The 21,131-nt window shown below is 53.3% G+C and overlaps 1 protein-coding gene across 2 annotated transcripts in view; it reads left to right on the top strand.

Moving 5' to 3' along the window:
• Window positions 1-98: 98 nt before the first annotated feature.
• The window catches only part of TLN1 (talin 1), a 31,764-nt gene continuing 10,731 nt past the window's right edge, over window positions 99-21,131 (top strand). Inside the window, exons 1-35 of one of the 2 annotated variants that reach the window (XM_042243264.2) lie at window positions 99-212; window positions 6,037-6,199; window positions 6,435-6,532; window positions 6,775-6,904; window positions 6,987-7,139; window positions 7,395-7,537; window positions 7,645-7,772; window positions 8,493-8,553; window positions 9,174-9,278; window positions 9,594-9,749; window positions 10,502-10,603; window positions 10,778-10,854; window positions 11,077-11,257; window positions 11,399-11,512; window positions 11,624-11,732; window positions 11,932-12,140; window positions 12,261-12,359; window positions 12,769-12,819; window positions 13,359-13,526; window positions 13,721-14,015; window positions 14,582-14,748; window positions 15,568-15,696; window positions 15,899-16,015; window positions 16,117-16,230; window positions 16,434-16,568; window positions 16,733-16,861; window positions 17,017-17,119; window positions 17,270-17,478; window positions 17,802-17,921; window positions 18,127-18,324; window positions 18,511-18,650; window positions 18,836-18,929; window positions 19,051-19,140; window positions 19,258-19,380; window positions 20,602-20,745. In XM_042243264.2, coding sequence (XP_042099198.1) covers window positions 6,070-6,199; window positions 6,435-6,532; window positions 6,775-6,904; window positions 6,987-7,139; window positions 7,395-7,537; window positions 7,645-7,772; window positions 8,493-8,553; window positions 9,174-9,278; window positions 9,594-9,749; window positions 10,502-10,603; window positions 10,778-10,854; window positions 11,077-11,257; window positions 11,399-11,512; window positions 11,624-11,732; window positions 11,932-12,140; window positions 12,261-12,359; window positions 12,769-12,819; window positions 13,359-13,526; window positions 13,721-14,015; window positions 14,582-14,748; window positions 15,568-15,696; window positions 15,899-16,015; window positions 16,117-16,230; window positions 16,434-16,568; window positions 16,733-16,861; window positions 17,017-17,119; window positions 17,270-17,478; window positions 17,802-17,921; window positions 18,127-18,324; window positions 18,511-18,650; window positions 18,836-18,929; window positions 19,051-19,140; window positions 19,258-19,380; window positions 20,602-20,745 — 4,521 coding nt within the window. In that variant the 5' untranslated portion in view covers window positions 99-212; window positions 6,037-6,069. The remainder of the gene's footprint in view (window positions 213-6,036; window positions 6,200-6,434; window positions 6,533-6,774; window positions 6,905-6,986; window positions 7,140-7,394; window positions 7,538-7,644; window positions 7,773-8,492; window positions 8,554-9,173; window positions 9,279-9,593; window positions 9,750-10,501; window positions 10,604-10,777; window positions 10,855-11,076; window positions 11,258-11,398; window positions 11,513-11,623; window positions 11,733-11,931; window positions 12,141-12,260; window positions 12,360-12,768; window positions 12,820-13,358; window positions 13,527-13,720; window positions 14,016-14,581; window positions 14,749-15,567; window positions 15,697-15,898; window positions 16,016-16,116; window positions 16,231-16,433; window positions 16,569-16,732; window positions 16,862-17,016; window positions 17,120-17,269; window positions 17,479-17,801; window positions 17,922-18,126; window positions 18,325-18,510; window positions 18,651-18,835; window positions 18,930-19,050; window positions 19,141-19,257; window positions 19,381-20,601; window positions 20,746-21,131) is intronic. The other variant, XM_004004274.5, reaches the window with a different exon arrangement.

Here is a 21,131-nt window from a genome sequence, read left to right on the forward strand (position 1 = left end):
TCCCGAGCATCGAGAGCTGGGGCCAGAGCAGCTTCCTGCAGTGCCCGCGACCATAGAGCGCGGGCCCAGGGCGCCGCCCGCGGGTGGGGGACGTTCCCGGGACGGAAGTGGCCGAGAGTGTCGAAGGGAGGGCGAGGCCGCAGCCCGAGAGCCACCGGGAGAACGAGCGGGTTAGCGGGCCGGCGGGCGGGGCACAGAGCCGGGCAGCGCAGGTAGGCCGGACCGGGCGAACTGGGGCCTCAGGGTGGGGCCGCGACACCAGGCCTGGGAGGCGGGCGGGCAGGGCCCCTGACTTCTGCGTCTGTTTCGGGTCATCTTGGAGAGGTTCGCGTCCGGTGTATCTCTGCTTGTGCTCTGAGTTAAATAGGCAGTTTTTCGGCAGCCAGGCCCTTCCTGGAGCAGTCCTCGGCCTAGGATAGTTTAGAGGGAGGGTGAGGAGTGGGTGGCAGTGTGACGCAGGGCGGGGATCGGCTTTGAGGTTAGCTGATAGCGGGTACGTGAGCAGGAATGGGTGAGTTGGAGATTAGGTGGAGTTGGGTTTTAGGAGTTAAGGTTAGCTTTAGGAGTGTGCAGCTGGGGTTAAAATTTAGATTTATTAGTGTGAGGTGCGTTTTGTGTAGGTGAGGTTTGGATTAAGGGCATTATTTTGTTTTCTATAACGACCAACATTAGAGTTCAGGTTAAGGGTCAACAACAGAAACTAAGTTAGAAGTCCAGATTTAGGGATTAGAGAAGGTTAGCATAGCCAGTACAGGGGATAAACAAGAAAGGGGTGAATCAGGAATCAAGTGACAAATGAACTTTAGGTTTAGGGATGAAGATTCAGGGTTAAAGGTCCAGAGTTGATGCTACAGGTAAAAATTAGATCAAAATTAGGGATCAGGGATTGGATTCAGGTATGTGGTAGGACAGGGATGCCTGTCAAATCCAGTACTGGGAATCAGGAGACAAATTATGGTCAGCATTAATGTTAGAAATTTCAGGCAGTTTTCTGTGCTGTAGTTGAGGTCAGGGTAGTTGACCTCAGGCAGGTGAAATTTAAGAGACTGGCAGTAGGTAGATGCCCTTGTTTTGTGGGGAAGGCTTCTTTGGCCCAGGGAAATGACAGACTAATTTCAGGCTAGGGTTCTGGGCTAGCTGGAATTGCTGGCATCAGGGATTCCAGCTTAATTCTATTCTCTAAGCCTCAGGCTCTTGCTGTGACCACCACAGTTGAGGGCAAGGGTTCTTGGATCCTGTTGTTTACAAGGTAGGAGTTAGAAAAGAGTTAGGGACCCAGGACATGTACAGGGCTTAGTAATCGTGGTGGACTGCCTAGGGGAGAAGGGACTGGTGATTAAGGGGGAAGCAGACCAAGGACACTGTTCCCATGCAAGAAGAGGATGGCTTAATTCTCTGAAAGTTCAGCCCTACTACCTCCATTTTCCCTCAGTCTCTTGAAATTAAGCCTTCCTCTCCAACTCTTCTCCCTGGCCCTGCATTTCACACCCTCAGGCATACCCACTGACAGAATACTTCCCTTGCCTTTAGCTTTCCCATGCATTTCATGTTACCTTCTCAGCCTCAGTTCTGCCTTCCTTCCCACCTCTTAATCCACACATCCCACCTTCATTTACCCTCATCCACATCTGAGCTTTCCCATCATTTTAAAGCACTCTCCCACCATATATTTACCTGCTCATTCACCTACATATCTCCTGTTTATCTGCTAAATACCCCACCACCAGCTCAACACTACTGCCAAGCCCTCACAGTCCCTGCTATATACCATTCCCTGATTCTAAGCCTCCTAATTTCTTGGTCCAGTTATAGATCCCCTTCCCCCACTCCCCCAACAGAAAAGAGGAAATGAGACCCAAAGAGGAAACTGGGTCTTGCTGATCCCACGCCCAACCAGGCCACTGACCACACCCCCTTTCACTCCCAGCCTGACCCTGCCACTGACCACAACACTGTCCCCTACCCAGCTTGACCCAGCCACTGGCGTCAGCCCATCCCCCTCAACTCCATTTTTACTTAGACACTGCCAGCGTCTCTTCCCTGTCCCCCTGTTCCACTCATTTAACCTAATTTAGCCACTGACCACACATCTCTTCTCAACCTCCTACCGCCTGACCTGGCCTCTGACCTCATTCCCTGTCTTAGCCTGGATTCACGTAATTGTTCTTCCTCTTCCCCCAGGCTGATTCAGTAACTTATTATATCCCTATTTTTCCTACTGTTATCTTCCTTAGCTTGTCCTTGCATTTTTCTCTTCCCCCATTTCCAGTCTGGTAGTAGTCACTAAGCCCATCCTTTCTGCCCCTACCTGACTGCTAACTGCATCCCCTAAGGCAGCCTCATGTTTGCATTCTTACCTCCCCCTGTCCTTTCTTTCCCCTCTCCCCAGTACCTTACCTAAATTCAGGTACTTTGAAGTACCTGCTGATGACTGGAAGCTGTGGGCTTCCAGCCTCTCTTTGGGCCCTGGTTCCTGAGTTAAGCCTGCCATCAGATCCTGTTGGTTCTACCTCTTCAAATTTCTGATGAGTGGCATCCTCTCCTCCATTCTAATTCTGGCTTCATTGCCTCCGACTTGTGCCAGTGCAGGGTCTTTATAACTAACCTCCCTGGTAGCTACTGGAGTGAGTTTCCTGAAGTCTAGTTCTGGTTGTGCCCCTTTTCTGATCATCGCCTCCCTTGGCCTCCTGTTGCCCTCTTGTAGGTGAAATCCCGCATCTTCCTCCTGAGTCCACCCCTGCCTTTCCATCCTAACCTTGACTTCCCCATCACTGCTTACTTGCAGGTACCCTGTGCTTCAACCAGCCTGCTCCTCACTTCCCTGAATGCTCCTCCGTGATTTCCTGCTTTTCCACCTTTGCTTATGCTATTCTCTCTGCCTGGAATGCCACCCCTGACTCATCTCCAGCTGGCTGGAATAGTGGAGAGAGCTTGGGCTTTGGAGTCAGAAAGACCTGGGTTTGGATCCTGGCTTCACAACTTATTAGCTGTGTGACTTTGGACAAGCACCTTTGAGCCTGAGTTTCCTAATCTGTAAAAATGGAAATAACGACACCTACCTTGCAGGGTTGTTGTAAGGATTAAATGAAATTGTGTACACAAAGCAATTGACATATTGTCAATAAAAGATAGATCATTGTTTTTTCTTATTATCTTTTTTGTTTAAATCTTAACTTCAAATGACACTTTTCATGGAGACATTTTAGTCCCCTTTGCCTGACCTGAAAGGGATCTCTCCTATGAGCGCATACTGTTTGGTTCTTACCTCATTCTGCCTTCTATTATAACTCTGTATGTAGCTATCCACTCTGCTGAGGGCAGACGTGAGTGCTTACCCTTCTTGGTTCCCAGCCACTGAGAACCAGGGCCTTCCCCACAACAGACCCTCAGAACTGCTCACTGGAAGACTGGAAGGAGAAAGCCCACAAGAGAGACATTGGGACTGAGTGTTGTGTGCTTGACGACAGAGGTGGAGTCTTTATGGGAAGATAACGTTGTTGTGATGGAGCTGTGTAGGGGCTGTGTGCTTGAGATAATGTGTATGTATGTAGAGACTATAAGTAACTTTGTAGGAAAGAGCTCAATGCATAGGCTGGGGTACATTTAGGGAGAATGAATATTCATGGATCAGGATGGAGGTAGGCAAGGGTTATGCTGGGGGAGGTCAGGTCCAGCCCTTCAGCTGCCCAGTCCAGCCCTAAATGAGCCTGCCGCAGCCTGAGGCCGGATATGTCAGTCTCACCCACAGCCCTCCCCTCCTCCCCGCGGTTACAGACTCAGAGGCCAAATTTGGTAACAGACTTGAGTGTTACTCCCCCCAACCCTCTTACATTCTGAGTCTGTCTTCAGCTTTCTCTCTCCCTCTGTCCCTCTCTGTAACTCCCTGTCTCTCGGCAGCTCCCTCTGTAGGTATCTGCTCTGACTATATTCTCTATGTCCCCCAAATTCCTTACCCCCAGTACACTTACATTCCATTCCTTGCTGGGATTTGACCTCTGTCCTCTATCCTCCCCCCACCTCCACCCCCCCCAATTGCCCAACTCCTCTGGAATGCATCTCAGGAATGTCTTGAGGGAGGAGGAGCTCTCTGGGAGGGGGACATGGTGGGGGGGAATTGTTGCTGTTCCATAAAACATGACAGAAAGTAGAAAGGGGAGCACAGTTCTCCAGCCGGAACAGGAACTGGATAGCTTCTCCCCTTACTTCCAGGGGCCCGCTTCTGTGCTCTCATTGCCCCCAACTCATTTGATTCCTTTTGCTCCTTCACCCACTTGTAGCTGTGTGGGTGTCCACTCAGGACCAGCTTGAAAGTGATGGTAGCCATGAGTCAACTCCCTTATCGGGGGCTCAACAGAGGTTTCCGTGCTTAAGGAGGAAGGGGGGTGTCCATATATCCGGAGGAAATTGGGGGAGATGTGCAGTTTCAGCTGAGGGTGGAAGGTCTTTTCAGTGTGTCCTTGGCTTGACAGACCTTCCAGCCTTCCAGTGACCCTACAGCCAGGTCTGTCCAGCTCTCGGGAGAGGTGTGCCAGGGATGGGGAGGGGGGCAGAGACCTAGAACTGGGGAGAGTGGGAGGGTCCCCTCTTGTTGGGAGTAAGGATTGAGGGCGAGCTATGGTTTCTTCTTTTTGGAGACTCGAGATTATTTATAAGGTCAGAAATTGTCTGTCAGACTCCTGATCCAGACCTTTGCCACATCTGCCTCCTGTCTCCTGTTTCTACCTAGATTTTCAACCTCTCCTCATCTCTTCACCCTCCAAAAACACACCCCTCCCCAGCTTCCCTGGTTCTCAGCTGCTGCCTCTGTTTCCCACCTTCTGCTTCTAAGACCCCAACCTCCGCTTCCAAGCTTCCCTCTAGCTGTGCTTTCTCCCCCTTGGGGCTAGCAGTTTGCAGAGAGGGGAATGGGCTGCCTGGGTGTGCGCACCTCTCTTAGGTAGGAGGCACCAATCCCTGGACGGAGCTGGTCACATCATCAGCTGCCAGGCAGACTTGTTGTCTGGTGCTCTGTGCGCCACCTGCCACCTCCATGGAGGGTGGAGCCTGGAGGGCGGCGGAAGGCTGGGTGGGACTAAGACACTGTCAGGAGAGGCAGCTGAGCTGGAGGGCAGTGTTTGAGAAGGACTTACTGAAGAGGACAGAGCATAGGAGGAGTTATGGTGAGAACTGGGTATTAACCTGCTATCTTAGAAGGAGCAAGGCCTGAGGAGTTAAGAGGGACTGGGCTCTCTCTCTGAGCTGCCTTGAAACACACACATATCCAGTCTGATTCCCCTTCTGCAAAATTAAAGAGTTGGCTAGATCACTTTTGAGATCCCCTTGGATTAGAAAAACCATGATTCTGGCTTGACTGCTGGGGGAGCCAAATGTGGACCGAGCTGCTCTGGGAGGCCCCCAGCATGTCAAGTTACTGGAGAGCTGAGACACGTAAGCCAGGATGGCTTGAACAGCAGTGTTGGGCCTCCCTGCCAGACTAGCTCAAGTCAGTGTTTGCAGGGCTCAAGAGCCCTTGGGGATTATCTAATATAACGTCTTCATTCTGCAAAGAAGAAGAATAAAGCTGTGAGAGGAAAGATCACGTGATGAGTCAGGGCAGCGCTCTGGAAATCCCAGACAGGGAGAAGTCAGAAGGATATAGTAAGAGACAAAGAGAAAAAGACTGAACCAGGAAGGGTGAAAATAGGGCAGAGACAGGACTGGGAAAGGAGGTGAGCAGGGACAAGGGTAAGAGAGAAACACTTGGAAGAAAGAAGGGAGGCCTAGATTCCAGTGCTGGGGGTGGGGTGGTGTCCTCAGGTAACACTGTTTCAGACCTGCCTTTGTGCCTTGCAGACCAGCCTCTCCTTCAGAGGTCTCAGACACCTAAGACTAGTCCTTTTGATACAGCTTATCTTTCACTCTTTAATATCATTAAATAAAACAAGAACACACTCACACTGTTTTCTGCTTTGGTGACTCCCTTTCCCGGTTCTCCATGTGGGGGGCCTCCTCTCCTCCAGTGAGGGTGTATTCTAATGCCCTGATGCCATGGGCCAGGTATAGCCAGGCTGGAGAGAAGAAGCCGCCACCATGGTTGCGCTTTCGCTGAAGATCAGCATTGGGAATGTGGTGAAGACGATGCAATTCGAGCCGTCTACCATGGTGTATGACGCCTGTCGGATCATCCGTGAACGGATCCCAGAGGCCCTGTCTGGCCCTCGTGAGTCTGACTGCCCAGGTGGCTGGGGCGGGAGCCCTGGTCCCTTCTTGTTCCCAGGCTCTTGGCCTTGGGAGATGACTCTGTTGGCCTCTCATCTCTCAGGTCTGTGTTCCTTGGGCCCCGCCCTCCTCTTTAGGCCCAGGATCACTGGGAAGGTAATAAGGGGTAGTGGAGTAGCCATTCAGCTACATTGGGGTTTTTCTTTAAGCCTAAGCTGACCCATCTTCTCTTTTAGCCAGCGACTTTGGGCTGTTTCTGTCAGATGATGACCCCAAAAAGGGTATATGGCTGGAGGCCGGGAAGGCTTTGGATTACTACATGCTCCGAAATGGGGTGAGTATCACTTCACAAGGACCACCAATATCCTCTGCCATCACTTCCCTCCTTCTGCCTCCTATTCAGCACCCATATCTGTTGTCTTTGAGCTCTCCCATGCTTTCTAATAATAGGCAGTCATAAGACTGTTTTCACGCAGTCTTCCTTTTAGTAATCTACTTTCCTTCCCTCTCTGGCTGCCTAAAAAGAAAGTAATATCTTTAGCTTAAAGTGGGCCTCTCCTGTTCCTGACCCAATAGGACACCATGGAGTACAGGAAGAAACAGAGGCCCTTGAAGATCCGCATGCTGGACGGCACCGTGAAGACTGTCATGGTGGACGACTCGAAGACTGTCACCGACATGCTCATGACCATCTGTGCCCGCATTGGTAAGGGGCGTGCGGGGCTGGGGGCTCAGAAGGAGGCCTAAAAACTCTGCTGGGGATGCTACCAACCCACCCCCTCCCCCAGGCATCACCAACCATGATGAATATTCACTGGTTCGAGAGATTATGGAAGAGAAGAAGGAGGAGGTGACAGGGACCTTACGAAAGGACAAGACACTGCTGCGAGACGAAAAGAAGATGGAGAAACTGAAGCAGAAGTTGCACACAGATGACGAGTGTAAGCAGAAGGGGACTGGCGAGGGCATTTGAAACAACTGGGGTGTCGGGGGCAGCCATTTCTACATTATTTTCTGAGTTTTCTTTTGCAAGGTACTGTTTAAACACTGGGGCTGCATCTGTGGTAAAACAAAGTCCTATGCTCATGGAATGGAACGTATTACTGAGAGGGTGGGACATGAAGAAACAAAAAATCAAAGACTGACGGTGTAAGGGCTGCAGGGACTTGGCACTGAGGGGACCCTCTGTGCCCCAGTGAACTGGCTGGACCATGGCCGGACCCTGAGGGAGCAGGGAGTGGAGGAGCATGAAACGCTTCTGCTCCGGAGGAAGTTTTTCTACTCAGACCAGAACGTGGACTCCCGGGACCCCGTCCAGCTGAACCTTCTCTACGTGCAGGTAGGGAGAGGATGGGCCGGGTGGTGGGCGGCAGGGAGAGAAGCAGGAGTGCGGTGGGGCGCCCCTGCTCCCCACACAGCATTTGTTTCCTCTCTCTGTGCTTCCAGGCACGAGATGACATCCTGAATGGCTCCCACCCCGTCTCCTTCGACAAGGCCTGTGAGTTTGCTGGCTTCCAATGCCAGATCCAGTTCGGACCCCACAATGAGCAGAAGCACAAGGCCGGCTTCCTTGAGTGAGTGACCCTCGTCCCATACCTGTCAGGGCCCAGGACTCCCTGCCACTGCGGCCCTAGCATAGTGCGCCTGTCTCCGTCCCAGGCCTTCTCCCCTGCTTCCTCCTCTGAGTTCCCAGGGCCTGACCCCCACGGGGGCCTTTTCAACTTCCGTCCTCCACGTGTCTCTTTCCATGTGGAATGTGAAAGTAGTCCAGACTCTGCCCCTGCCCCCTACCTCTGAAGCAAGCATGTCACTTTTTTGAGAGTCTCTGAAGAATTGTGCTGCAATAGCCAGAGGCAAATAGGGTACATTTTTGTCACAGGAAACATCAGATTTCAGAAGTCTCATAGGTCTCATCCACTGATATTTCTCAGAATATATAGAGTTTGATGTGGCTTTCTCAGGTTCCTACAAGCATGGTCATCCTTCTAGTGAGCCCCTTCTGCTCTTGTGTCCCTAAAATTGTGATCTAGTCTTTATTTTCCCCAGGAAATGAGCCTCCAACTCAACTTCCCTCAGTCTCTTTCCCTGCAGAGAGAGATGCAGGCTGCATTCAAGAGTTAGTACTAAGTCACTTCAATTTCAGGGACAATCTAGACTCTCATGCCTTGAATCTTCCTTCTCCCCAAAGATAACACTCTCCTAGACATCTCCTCACACCCCCCAGGCCCACAGTCCATGGCCCACATAGCCCTGATGCTGTCCACTACATGCTGACCCTCCCTTTTCTGGTGTAGCCTGAAGGACTTCCTGCCCAAGGAGTATGTGAAGCAGAAGGGAGAGCGTAAGATCTTCCAGGTGAATGGGGGCAAGGGACATGTTTGGGATGACCTGGGAGCTTTGCTGCCTAATCCTACTGACTGAATGGACCCCCTCCTCGTCACCCCTACCCTGCTTCCGCCCACCAAGCTGTTCTCCTACCTCTCCTGTGCCAAGAAAGCAAAAGACCTGGGCTTCTGGCCTGCGCTGCATCACTGCATCTGCTGTGGAACTCAGTTCAATAATCTTGTTTCCTTTCCTTTCCCTCTAACATGGGATAGCTGTCTCCCCTGAAGAGGACTGATAGGGAATCACTGTGAAGAGTAGATCTTTGTACAGACGGAAGGTGTTATCTCTGCTCTTTGAATCCTCAGCCCAAAAGGCCTTCTGTTTGACCTTCTACTTCCTAACTATCCCTTCACATCTATAGAACATGTCCAAGTCCCTTAACTGTATCCTTCGCTTCTTGAACCATCGCTTCAGCATATTCTATATCAGCCCATCCCCTCACCTTCTCATTTCTCATAGCCTGCATCCCCTAACTTTTTCTGTGTTCCCATAATACTCTCCTACCATAGTTCACACCCCAACTTAACTTCTAGTCTGCAATGTCATCTTACTCAGATTTTGCTAAAAGTTTCCCCATTTCATACTCGAAGGCACACAAGAACTGTGGACAGATGAGTGAGATTGAGGCCAAAGTACGCTACGTGAAGCTGGCCCGTTCCCTCAAGACATATGGCGTCTCCTTCTTCCTGGTCAAGGTGGGTTACTGACCCTTCTCCCTGCCCACTCTTATCTCTGCTCTTACCCTTTCCTCTCTGAGTCTCTTGCCCTGCCCTGAGTCACATTTTCTGCCATTCCCCAAGAGTTTCATTTTGTTCCTTGTGAAAACTTGCCCCCTTGTCAGCACATCCCTCCCTGCCCTGCGTTTTTCCTCCCTTTCCCTTTATCCTAATGTAGCCTTGTCCAGGTCCATCCATAGACAACCCAGTTTAGCTCTCCTGCCACCATCAGCACCCCTTTGTGGTCTGGATCTGATCCCCTGACTAATAGCATCCACGACCTCTGCCTCATAGGAAAAGATGAAAGGAAAGAACAAGTTGGTGCCCAGGCTTCTGGGCATCACTAAGGAGTGTGTGATGCGAGTGGATGAGAAGACCAAGGAGGTGATTCAGGAATGGAACCTCACCAACATCAAACGCTGGGCTGCGTCTCCCAAGAGCTTCACCCTGGTGAGCTGGGGTCTTGGGGGAGAAAGAGCTGTGTAGTTTTCAAAGAAGGGGCAGCCGCAGGGTCTCCCCAACCCCTCTGTGCAGAGGTGGGTACCCTGAAAATGAGTCCAGAAAAAAGGAGAACTTTGGAGCTACTGCAGGAACTTGGAGTTTAGAATAGAGGAGAAACTCTGTACTGGAGAATGAGAGAAGCTAAAATGAAACATTTAAAAATCGGCAGAACCAAACTGTAACCAGCAAGCTGAGATCACAGGCCACTTGGAGTGAGGGAAGAAAAAGATGATAGAAAAATAAGCCTCCCTTCTTTCAGCAGCAACTCCTTACAGTAGCCCGCCTCTAACTTTGTGTTTCGGCATTACTAATTGAAGACTGATCCCACCTTGAGGAAGTGCCCCACTGAGAAGGGAAATTAGTAAAGGCGATTTTTCCATTTTGGATACTAGTGCTCATCCTTAACTCTGGTCATTTAATGATGAATGTGTCCTCCCAATTTTATCATCAGGGTGACAGAAGAGAGACTTCCTAAATGCCATGTATTTGAAAATGTGTAGTGTAAAGGATACTCCTTAGAAATAAAGTATTTCCCTCCAAGGGAAATAGAGAACTAGGAGACGAAGAAAGGCTGTTGTCCCAGAGGCTGCTCACACGGGAGGGCACCCTCAACAGCTCGGCCTTGGGCTCTTGCCCCACCAGTTCCTGTCCCAGGTTGTCTCAGGCTTCCCCACTGAGCCCCTTCCCCATTGTCCCCCTAGGATTTCGGGGACTACCAAGATGGCTACTACTCGGTGCAGACGACTGAGGGGGAGCAGATCGCTCAGCTCATCGCTGGCTACATCGACATCATCCTTAAGAAGGTGAGCACTGGCTCCCCGACCCGCACCTCCTCCGTCTCTTCCTGTACCTTGCCCGCGTGCAGGTCCTTTAGAAACTGAGACCCAGGTTCTGGAAGATGGCTGACTGGGGAAAGATTAGAGGCTGCCTTTTCCACTTCCGTCTTCTTTGATGCTTGTTCCTTTTTTCTCCTATAGAAAAAAAGCAAGGATCACTTCGGGCTGGAGGGAGACGAGGAGTCTACTATGCTGGAAGACTCGGTGTCCCCCAAAAAGTACGAAGGAAGCTGGGCCCATTCCTCGGGCAGGGAAGACACGGCATGACCCCAACGACTGGAAGGGTGGGGGGTCCTTAGGATGTCTCTCTGTCAAGTCTCAGGCTGTGATGAGGCCTCACGCACCCCCCAGAGCGCAGGACAAGCAGAGGCAGTAGACCAGGTAGGAAGGGGATGAGAGGAGGAGGTCCTCGACATGCTCCCTGATCGTCTCCTCTTCAGGTCCACTGTGCTTCAGCAGCAGTATAACCGGGTGGGGAAGGTGGAGCATGGCTCCGTGGCCCTGCCCGCCATCATGCGCTCTGGAGCCTCGGGTCCTGAAAATTTCCAGGTGGGCAGCATGCCACCTGCCCAGCAGCAGATTACCAGTGGCCAGATGCACCGAGGACACATGCCTCCTTTGGTAAGAGTGCCCCTACTGCTGCCATGACTCTGCTGGGCCCAGCTGGGAGTTAGGTAGCTATTCATATTCCTCTCCTTGGCCTCAGGCTCTCCTTTATCTTCTCCCTGTAAATGTTCCCTGTTACTCCTCCTTGTCTTGTAGACGTCAGCCCAGCAGGCGCTCACTGGGACCATCAACTCCAGCATGCAGGCTGTGCAGGCTGCCCAGGCCACACTGGATGACTTTGACACTCTGCCCCCTCTGGGCCAGGACGCTGTGAGTGTGGGACGGAGGAGGGCCAGTGGTGCTGAAGCTGGAACTCCAAGGACCAGGGTTGGGGTGAACTGGAGCAGAGCCAATCCTGAGGTTGGTTTCTCTTCCCCTCAGGCCTCAAAGGCCTGGCGTAAGAACAAGATGGATGAATCCAAGCATGAAATCCACTCCCAGGTAGACGCCATCACCGCTGGCACCGCCTCTGTGGTGAACCTGACTGCAGGTAGGCTGGATGCCCAGCTCTCTGGGCAATGGGGGTGGGAGGGCGGGTGTGTGCAAGCAGGAATGTGACTGCACCTTGACTCACGGAAGGGACTGTGTGTGCGTCTCCCTCAGCGTGGGGGTGGGGGTGGGTGTCTGTGTCTCTGTGTGTGTGTGAGACTAACTGCCTGTGACTGATCTCGTCTTCCTCCTCCTGCAAGGGGACCCTGCTGAGACAGACTACACGGCAGTGGGCTGTGCAGTCACCACCATCTCCTCCAACCTGACGGAGATGTCCCGTGGCGTGAAGCTGCTTGCCGCCCTGCTGGAGGATGAAGGCGGCAGCGGCCGGCCCCTGCTGCAGGCGGCCAAGGGCCTGGCGGGGGCGGTGTCAGAGCTGCTGCGCAGCGCCCAGCCAGCCAGTGCCGAGGTCAGGGGCCAGGGTCCCAGCCCAGGGATCGCAGGGTGGAAACGGAACCATGGGTGTGTAGGACCCCTGGACATCTTGGTGGAGACTGGGCAGCTTCTGACCGGTGTTCACTCTCCACAGCCCCGTCAGAACCTGCTGCAAGCAGCTGGGAACGTGGGCCAGGCCAGTGGGGAGCTGTTGCAACAAATTGGGGAAAGTGATACTGACCCCCACTTCCAGGTTGGTGACTCCCCCAGCCCCCAGAACCCCAGCTTCTAGGAGGTGACCTCTGATCCTGAATCCAGCTCTAGTCCAGCTACTATAAACTGACCCCTCAGAACCAACCTGAGCCTCTTTCCAGGAATCACACTGGGAACCCCCTCCCAGTCCCTTTCTGGGGGGCTAAGAATTCAGAACTCCTGAATCCCAACTTAACCTATTAGTTCATCCTTGGCCCTTATTGGTGATATTTTTTTTTTTTTGGCCACTATCATTTTTCCCAGGCTTCCCCATATGTAGCCCTCACCCCAACTTGAGGGCCTCTTGACCCCCCTTCTAATCCTTTAACCTCATACCCAGAGGATGCTGCCCCCTCCCCACCCCATGCCAGTTTCCTCAGCTGACTTGTCATCCTGGATTTCCCATGCAGATCTGTGCACCCGGCGGGGCTGGGTTTCCATCTCCCCCCGAGCCCCCCACGGTAATGGCCTCTGGCCTGGGCCTTCCCAGCTTTGTCCTCTCTGAGCCGCATACACTTGCTCTGCCCTCTGCCCTGGCCTCCGGGGAGCAGAGCACGACGGGAGCTGGGGAGGCGTGGCACAGGCAGGACCTGAGAAAATGGGATCCAGAGGGTCATAAAGGGACTTGCTCCCGAGACTCCAGGGTGACTGCTTTCAACCAAAGGCGGAGAAGAAATAGAGGAAAAATGCTGGGGGTGGGAGGGATCCCCCCCACCATCCTGTTGTAAAGGCACTGCCCGCCTGCCCTCCCTCCCCATTGCCGTCCGGGTGTATCCGCCTCCCTTCGGTGTACACTGTATCTCTCGGTGTGGGTTTGTTCTTTGGTGGGGGTTCTGTCGTACTTGGTGCTCGAGGCAGGGGCTTGGGTAGGTTCTGGTTGCTTCTGCACACCGTTCTGTGATTGGAGGCAGTGGGACTAATGAAACAGCTTACGCCTCTGAGAAGGGCCCTTGGACCCCAAGCTGGATCTCGGGCCACGCTGACCGCTGGTTTCTCACAGGACGTGCTCATGCAGTTAGCCAAGGCCGTGGCAAGTGCTGCAGCTGCCCTGGTCCTCAAGGCCAAGAGTGTGGCCCAGCGAACAGAGGACTCAGGGCTTCAGACCCAGGTCATCGCTGCGGCAACACAGTGTGCCCTGTCCACCTCCCAGCTGGTGGCCTGCACCAAGGTGAGCCCCAACGGTGCGCCAGCCTGCACCAAGAGGTGATGCTTCCACACACAAGAGCATCTCAGCTAGTCTCTTTGGCCCCCAAGGCCTCATTGTCCAACCTCACCACTGTTGTGAATACTGCAGAACCGCAGACACCACACCTCATGACTCCTTTCCCTCGCCTGCCTCTCTGACACTCACTTTGCCCACAGGTGGTGGCTCCTACTATCAGCTCCCCAGTCTGCCAAGAACAGCTGGTGGAGGCTGGGCGACTGGTGGCCAAGGCTGTGGAGGGCTGTGTGTCCGCCTCCCAGGCCGCCACAGAGGATGCACAGCTGTTGCGGGGGGTAGGTGCGGCGGCCACAGCTGTCACCCAGGCCCTGAATGAGCTGCTGCAGCACGTGAGGGCCCATGCCACCGGGGGTGGGCCTGCTGGCCGCTACGACCAGGCCACTGACACCATCCTCACTGTCACCGAGAACATCTTCAGCTCCATGGGTGATGCTGGTAAGGACACCCCCCTGGGAAGACAAAGAACCCCGATGAGGTTCTCTGAGCCTGCTGGACTCTTTCTTGCAGACCTGCCACCACACCCCTGAGCACTCAGCACAGGGCCGAGTGTTCAGTCTTTGAAATCGCCAGTTCCCCATTTGTTAGGCAAGAATAGAATCACTGCCCTGCCTTCCTTGGTGCAGTTAAAGAGCATACGAAAGTATACACAAAAATAGATGGAAAGTGGCATTATTAAGAGATGGCTGTCCCACCTCCGCTTCGTCACTCCCAAAATCCTTCACAAAGAGCCTCTTCCGCTTAAGACTGCGGAAAATATTCATTGGAGACTCTTCCCACTGTCACCCCACCCCCATCACCCCTGCCCCCATCAAAACCCACCAAGAGATCTGTCCCTTTCCAAGATCCTGAACCCAGAAAACAATAACTTCAGGGAAATCAAGAACTTTTGCGTCTGCTTACTGCCCCTAAAAGCCTCATCTACCTTGTCTGCATCTCTCTCCCCACCCTGACACCCTCTCAGCATCTCTGGCTCTGTTTGCTGACTGTGCCTATGCTCTCAGGTGAGATGGTGCGACAGGCCCGCATCCTTGCCCAAGCCACCTCTGACCTGGTGAACGCCATCAAGGCTGATGCCGAGGGGGAGAGTGATCTGGAGAATTCACGCAAGCTCTTAAGTGCCGCCAAGATCCTGGCTGATGCCACAGCCAAAATGGTGGAGGCCGCCAAGGTAGGGAGCCTTCTGTGCAGACTCCCAGACTGGGCCCTGAGAAGGGTCCAGATAATCACTCATCTATGGGAGCAACCTGGGAAAAGCGGAAGATACAAGAGAACAAATACAGGAGCACTGAGGAAGTAGACGCACCCCTTGGCAGTGAGCAGATGGCACCAGACTTTCAGCCAGTGTGACTCACAGAGTTCTTACAGACAGGAGACCATGCCCCTCTGCTTCCTCTAAGTCTAGGGTCCATGGTTCCAGCTGTTCCCTACTATGTGGCTACTGCTTGCCTGCTCCCTGAATGCTTGCACATGGGCGTTCAGTCCCAGGGGTCCGTTGCTAGCAGCACAGAGAAGGACCAGGCAGTGGGACACAGAAACACCAGGTGTAGAAGGCAGCAGGAAGAAGCCAAAAGATTCTTGGGTCCCTGGACACTGGGCTCTTCACTTTGCAGAGTAACCAGGGCTCCTGCTCTGGTGTTCTGAGATCCCTGCTCTAAACTGTGTCCTCCTTGTCCCCAAGAGCCCCTCACTCCCCTTTGCTGGTGGCATTTTTTGGCGAGTGGGGAAAGAAAGAAGGCTACTTCCCTGGAGGGGAAGCAGAAACAGTCCTGCCTAAGGAAGGGCTTTCAGCATCCCAGAAGGAAGCTAGGGCCCACACGACTCCCCATTTACCCACCTGAGGGAGCTTGTCTCAACCATGATTACCTTTCAGCAGGAATGGTTAGAAGTGACTTTAAGAAAAGAAGTGTGAGTATGGAGACATAGAGAAGTGCTTACTTAGGATTCACAGGGATTCTGGGTGGTCACTGTCTCTGTTACCACCTCTCAGGGAGCAGCCGCCAATCCTGACAGTGAGGAGCAACAGCAGCGGCTGCGGGAGGCAGCAGAGGGTCTCCGCATGGCAACTAATGCCGCTGCACAGAACGCCATCAAGAAAAAGCTGGTGCAGCGCCTTGAGGTAAGGCTGGGAAACTGGCATGTGTAGGTGCTATGGGAGGAATGGAATCAGGAAGCATGTGCGGGGACATGCTCGTGTCCTTGGTGCATGTTGGCATCCTCAGTGCCAACGGTTATTTCCTCAGGGAATAGCAGGGGCAGGGTAAGCCAGGGACGGGGAACAGGAACGTCTGAGCCTTGTCCTTACTGTTCTGTCCTTAAAGCATGCAGCCAAACAAGCTGCAGCCTCGGCTACACAGACCATCGCAGCAGCCCAACATGCAACCTCCACCCCCAAGGCCTCTGCTGGCCCCCAGCCCCTGCTGGTGCAGAGCTGCAAGGTGAGACGCCAGGAAGCACATGGGGGCTGGAGGAGGCACGGGAGGTGGGGACTTTCCCCCAGCCTGTGGGAAGGTGGTGCTCATGACATTTTTACCCACAGGCTGTGGCAGAGCAGATTCCACTGCTGGTGCAGGGTGTCCGAGGGAGCCAAGCACAGCCTGACAGCCCCAGTGCTCAGCTAGCCCTCATCGCCGCCAGCCAAAGCTTCCTGCAGGCAAGGCCCCCTTGTTGACCACTCAGACCACACCCTTCCCACTCCTCTTAGGGCCTTTAGATCTCATCAGTTTAAGTCTCTGCCCTTAGTCTCTCTCCCAGTACTGAACCCTAGTGCTCACCACATCCTGACCCTCATCCATCCCTGTACCCAAGCCCAGAGGGCATATGGTGTGCTTCATCTGCCCACCTATTCCCCAACAGCCAGGTGGGAAGATGGTGGCGGCCGCAAAGGCCTCCGTGCCAACAATTCAGGACCAGGCATCGGCCATGCAGCTGAGTCAGTGTGCTAAAAACCTTGGCACCGCATTGGCTGAACTCCGTACTGCTGCCCAGAAGGTATGGAAGCTGGCTATATTTTTGGAAGATGAAGGGGGTATCCTGGGATAATGGAGAATCTGTTCAGGCTATCCTAAAATGGATAACTGTAACCTGAGCCACAAGTGAGACCCTGTGTACCTCCTACCCCTCGAACTCTCCCCCTTCACCCCGTGTGTTTGTAGGCTCAGGAAGCGTGTGGGCCTTTGGAAATGGATTCTGCTCTGAGTGTGGTGCAGAATCTGGAGAGAGACCTGCAGGAAGTGAAGGCAGCTGCTCGAGACGGCAAGCTGAAGCCCTTGCCTGGGGAGACAGTAAGTACTTGTGAGATCTGAAGGCTCCTTCTCACCTGTGTCCCAGAGCTGCCCTGAACCTTTGTTGAAACTGCCTGCTGACTCTCAGTAGCTTCTCAAGCTCTCTCTTCCCTGTTTCTCCTGTGGCTGAGTCCGAGTCTCCCTGTCATCCCTAGATGGAGAAATGTGCCCAGGACCTGGGCAACAGCACCAAAGCCGTGAGCTCCGCCATTGCCCAGCTGCTGGGGGAGGTTGCCCAGGGCAATGAGAATTACGCAGGTATGCGGTTAGGGCCAGGATGGGGCCTGTAGGGAGAAGGAGGGGGAATGGGAGCTGTAGGAGGCGTGGGGTGACACAGGAAGCCCCCAGCATCAGGGGTTGGCAGTGAAGCTACCTTTTTTCCTCCTTTCTCTCTCGTTGTCTCCCCAGGCATTGCAGCTCGGGATGTGGCAGGTGGGCTGCGGTCACTGGCCCAAGCTGCTAGGGGCGTAGCTGCCCTGACGTCAGATCCTGCAGTGCAAGCCATTGTGCTCGACACAGCCAGCGATGTCCTGGACAAGGCCAGCAGCCTCATCGAGGAGGCGAAGAAAGCAGCCGGCCATCCTGGGGACCCTGAGAGCCAGCAGCGGCTTGCCCAGGTTCGGTTTTGGGCCGAGGCTGCTTCCTCCCTCTCCCCCGACCCCCTCAGAAGGCTGCCTCGAGGGGGTGTCTCGTCAGCACTGTGGCTCCTCTCTGGATTCCACCCTTCCTTCTCAGTCTGAGTAGAAGAGTCTCAGCGAAAGCGGGGCCTGGGCCTAGCCAAATACCACATTTGGGGAAGTTTGATACCCTAACTCGATACTTTGGCTGTTCAGCTATAGCACTCCCTTTCTGCTTTCACTTTCAGAGGCTCCCATGGGTGGAGGCGGGGATCTTGCAGTTGTTTCTGCTTTGGCAACCCCTGTCTCCCTTCCCACCTCAGGTGGCTAAAGCTGTGACCCAGGCCCTGAACCGCTGCGTCAGCTGCCTACCTGGCCAGCGTGATGTGGACAATGCCCTGAGGGCAGTGGGAGATGCCAGCAAGCGACTCCTGAGTGACTCGGTAGGAGGACAGGGGTGTGAGGGGACATGGGGACAAAGGACTCCAAGTATCTACCTCTAGACCTATCCATCACCCTAACTCCCCAGATGCACCCCCTCCCCTCACTGCTCCCCCAGGCCTGTGCCCACCTCCCCAAGCTCCCTCACCAGGCTCCCTCTCATGTCATCTCCCATCCTTGCTCCTGACTCTCTCTCTGATCCTGCAGCTTCCCCCCAGCACTGGGACCTTTCAGGAGGCTCAGAGCCGGCTGAATGAAGCGGCTGCCGGGCTGAATCAGGCAGCCACAGAGCTGGTGCAGGCCTCTCGGGGAACCCCTCAGGACCTGGCCCGAGCCTCAGGTCGATTTGGACAGGACTTTAGCACCTTCCTGGAAGCTGGCGTGGAGATGGCAGGCCAGGCTCCGGTATGAAGGGAAGCTGGGTACGGTTCAAGGGTCAGGGGTGTCTCTGTGACCAAGGAGTCCTGACCTGCTCCTGGCCCCCTCCCCTCCCCAGTCTCTAGCAGTACTTGGGTGTCTGAGACAGAGAATCCCTTTTAGAGACAGACAAGAAAAGATTGAACAATGCATTGGCCTTCTTGCCCTCAACAGAGCCAGGAGGATCGTGCCCAGGTTGTGTCCAACTTGAAGGGCATCTCCATGTCTTCAAGCAAACTTCTTCTCGCTGCCAAGGCCCTGTCCACAGACCCTGCAGCCCCAACCCTCAAGAGTCAGCTGGCTGCAGCTGCCCGGTAAGTGGGAGCTGGGAAACCAAGTCCTTGCATGTTAAGCAGACTGGGGAGGGGACGTTTTGTAAGAAGTCTCTGGCTCAGGAATTGTTCCAGACAAAAAAGAAATGGCTAGAGACTTGCTACGTGAGCAGGATGTAGAAGTGATGACCTCTGCACTCATTCACTCTACTTCCTGTTCCTCCCAGGGCAGTGACCGACAGCATCAATCAGCTCATCAGCATGTGCACCCAGCAGGCGCCAGGCCAGAAGGAGTGTGACAATGCCCTGCGGGAATTGGAGGTGGGCCTTGGCAGGCTAAATGGGGTTGAAGTTGAGGAAAGGGTTCTTGGCTAAAGGGCAGTGATGGGGCGTCTTGGATCTCAATTCACCACCAACTGCACCCCCTTCCCCCACCCGACAGACTGTCCGGGAACTCCTTGAGAACCCAGTCCAACCCATCAATGACATGTCCTACTTCGGCTGTCTGGACAGCGTCATGGAAAACTCGAAGGTAGGTGTACCCAGTCCCCTCCCAAGGAGGGGAGAGGGTAGGAAAATGAGCCAGCCAGGGGCTGCCCTCTCCCCCTGAGGACAAGATCTGACTCTCCCTATACCCTCTGTTCCCCAGGTGCTGGGTGAGGCCATGACCGGCATCTCCCAAAATGCCAAGAACGGAAACCTGCCAGAGTTTGGGGAGGCTGTCGCCACAGCCTCCAAGGCCCTCTGCGGCTTCACCGAGGCAGCTGCACAGGTTATCCTCCTGGGATGGTCCCTGGAACTCCCCTGTTGTCTCTAGCCCACCTCCTCGGACTCTGACCCACATGCACAGAAGACAAAGTTATAAAGCCAGCTGTGTGGAAGATGGGGATCTTTCCCCACCTAAAGTAGAGGTGTTTGTCAGCAAGCATAGAACACCAACAATTCTGATCACTGTCACCGCTGAGCCCTGGTGCTTTCAGTTGTGATTACACTGAACAACCACTGAATCTGGCCCCAGCTTGCCTGGTATATTCTGCCTAGCATATGCAAATTATTTTCATATAATTAGTACTTTTTTTTTTTTTTTTTTTTTTTTTTCACTGAGCCACACGGCAAGCTGGCTCTTAGTTTCGTGATCAGGGATCAAACTCATGCACCCTGAGTTTGGAAGTGCTGTCTCAACCACTGGACCCCCAGGGAAGTCCACACATAATTATTACACCAAATTCCCAGTTACTTGAGTCACCACCTAACTTGCCATTTTCTGCATTATGAAGTATAAAACGATCCATCGGCTCAGAGTATTTTGCTTTTATTTATGAATCCTTAAAACAAACTGACTTGAGAGCTCATCCTGTCAGCCTGTTTCCTTCAATCTCCCTGCTTCCCTGTGCCCTGTTCTATTGGGTGTCCTGCTGTATATGGTTTGACGTATTTCTGGAAAAGCATGAGGAAGAAAATGCAAAGCTATCATGTGTTGGGTGAAGTAAGAATCAAACCTTACGATGATCTTCCAAGCAGAAACAGTTTTTGGCAACCATCCCTTCCCTCTTTCTAAATCTCTGAAGCTTGGAGGCGTTATGTGTTAATTAGCCTAACACCACCCACAGTTTTATTAGCCCCTAAAAGAGGCTGTGTGTGTGTGTGTCTTTCAAATTTTTTTTTTTACCAGCACTGAGAATAAGCACTACTTTTTACCTTAAGATCCAACATACAAACACATAAACAGGTGAACTGAATTTTGATAAAAAGCTTACTGTGCTTCTTTTTTTTTTTTTGTCATTTTTTAATCTGAGATGTTTGAACACATTTAACAAAACAGGAGAGGTTTTTCCCTCTTTTATACTATAATTGCAGTTTGCTAGTGTATCTCCACTCACGTAGAACCCTGGCCACTGAACTTACCCCTGCTCCCCTTTGTCCCCACTGTGGCTATTCCAGTCCTACCTCAGGAATATTCCTTATTCCTCACCCCACTCTTATCTCTCTACAGGCTGCATACCTGGTTGGCGTGTCTGACCCCAACAGCCAAGCTGGACAACAAGGGCTGGTGGAGCCCACACAGTTTGCCCGAGCAAACCAGGCAATTCAGATGGCCTGTCAGAGTTTGGGGGAGCCTGGCTGCACCCAGGCCCAGGTAACTCGGGGGTGCAGTCACTGTGAGCAAGCCTGGGAAAGGCTGCTGAGCCAGGACAGGCCGCCCCCGTGGTGGGAGAAGGTGCAGGACGTGCAGCGCTGGGTGGCGCCCCAGTGCTGGCCTCCTGCCCATAGCTTCTCTGGGCCACTGTCTTCTCTGGCTGTGTTTCTCATCATTCCTTCCGCTACTGCCTTTACTTCCATGACTTCTCTATGGAGGTTTGAGCTCTGTCTCCTCCTGAGCCTGTGAGCGATTTCTCCATTAGTGTGCCGGCTTTTCATTTTCCTTTCTCCTACACCCTGCGCATCTTTGGGTATCTGTCTCCCAGATCTTGACTTTCAGGTGACTCTGTTTTTCCTAATGAGGCTTCCAAAGGATTGCTGTCC

This window comes from Ovis aries, chromosome 2, assembly GCF_016772045.2.
Source record: "Ovis aries strain OAR_USU_Benz2616 breed Rambouillet chromosome 2, ARS-UI_Ramb_v3.0, whole genome shotgun sequence".
NCBI classification, from domain to species: domain Eukaryota; kingdom Metazoa; phylum Chordata; class Mammalia; order Artiodactyla; family Bovidae; genus Ovis; species Ovis aries.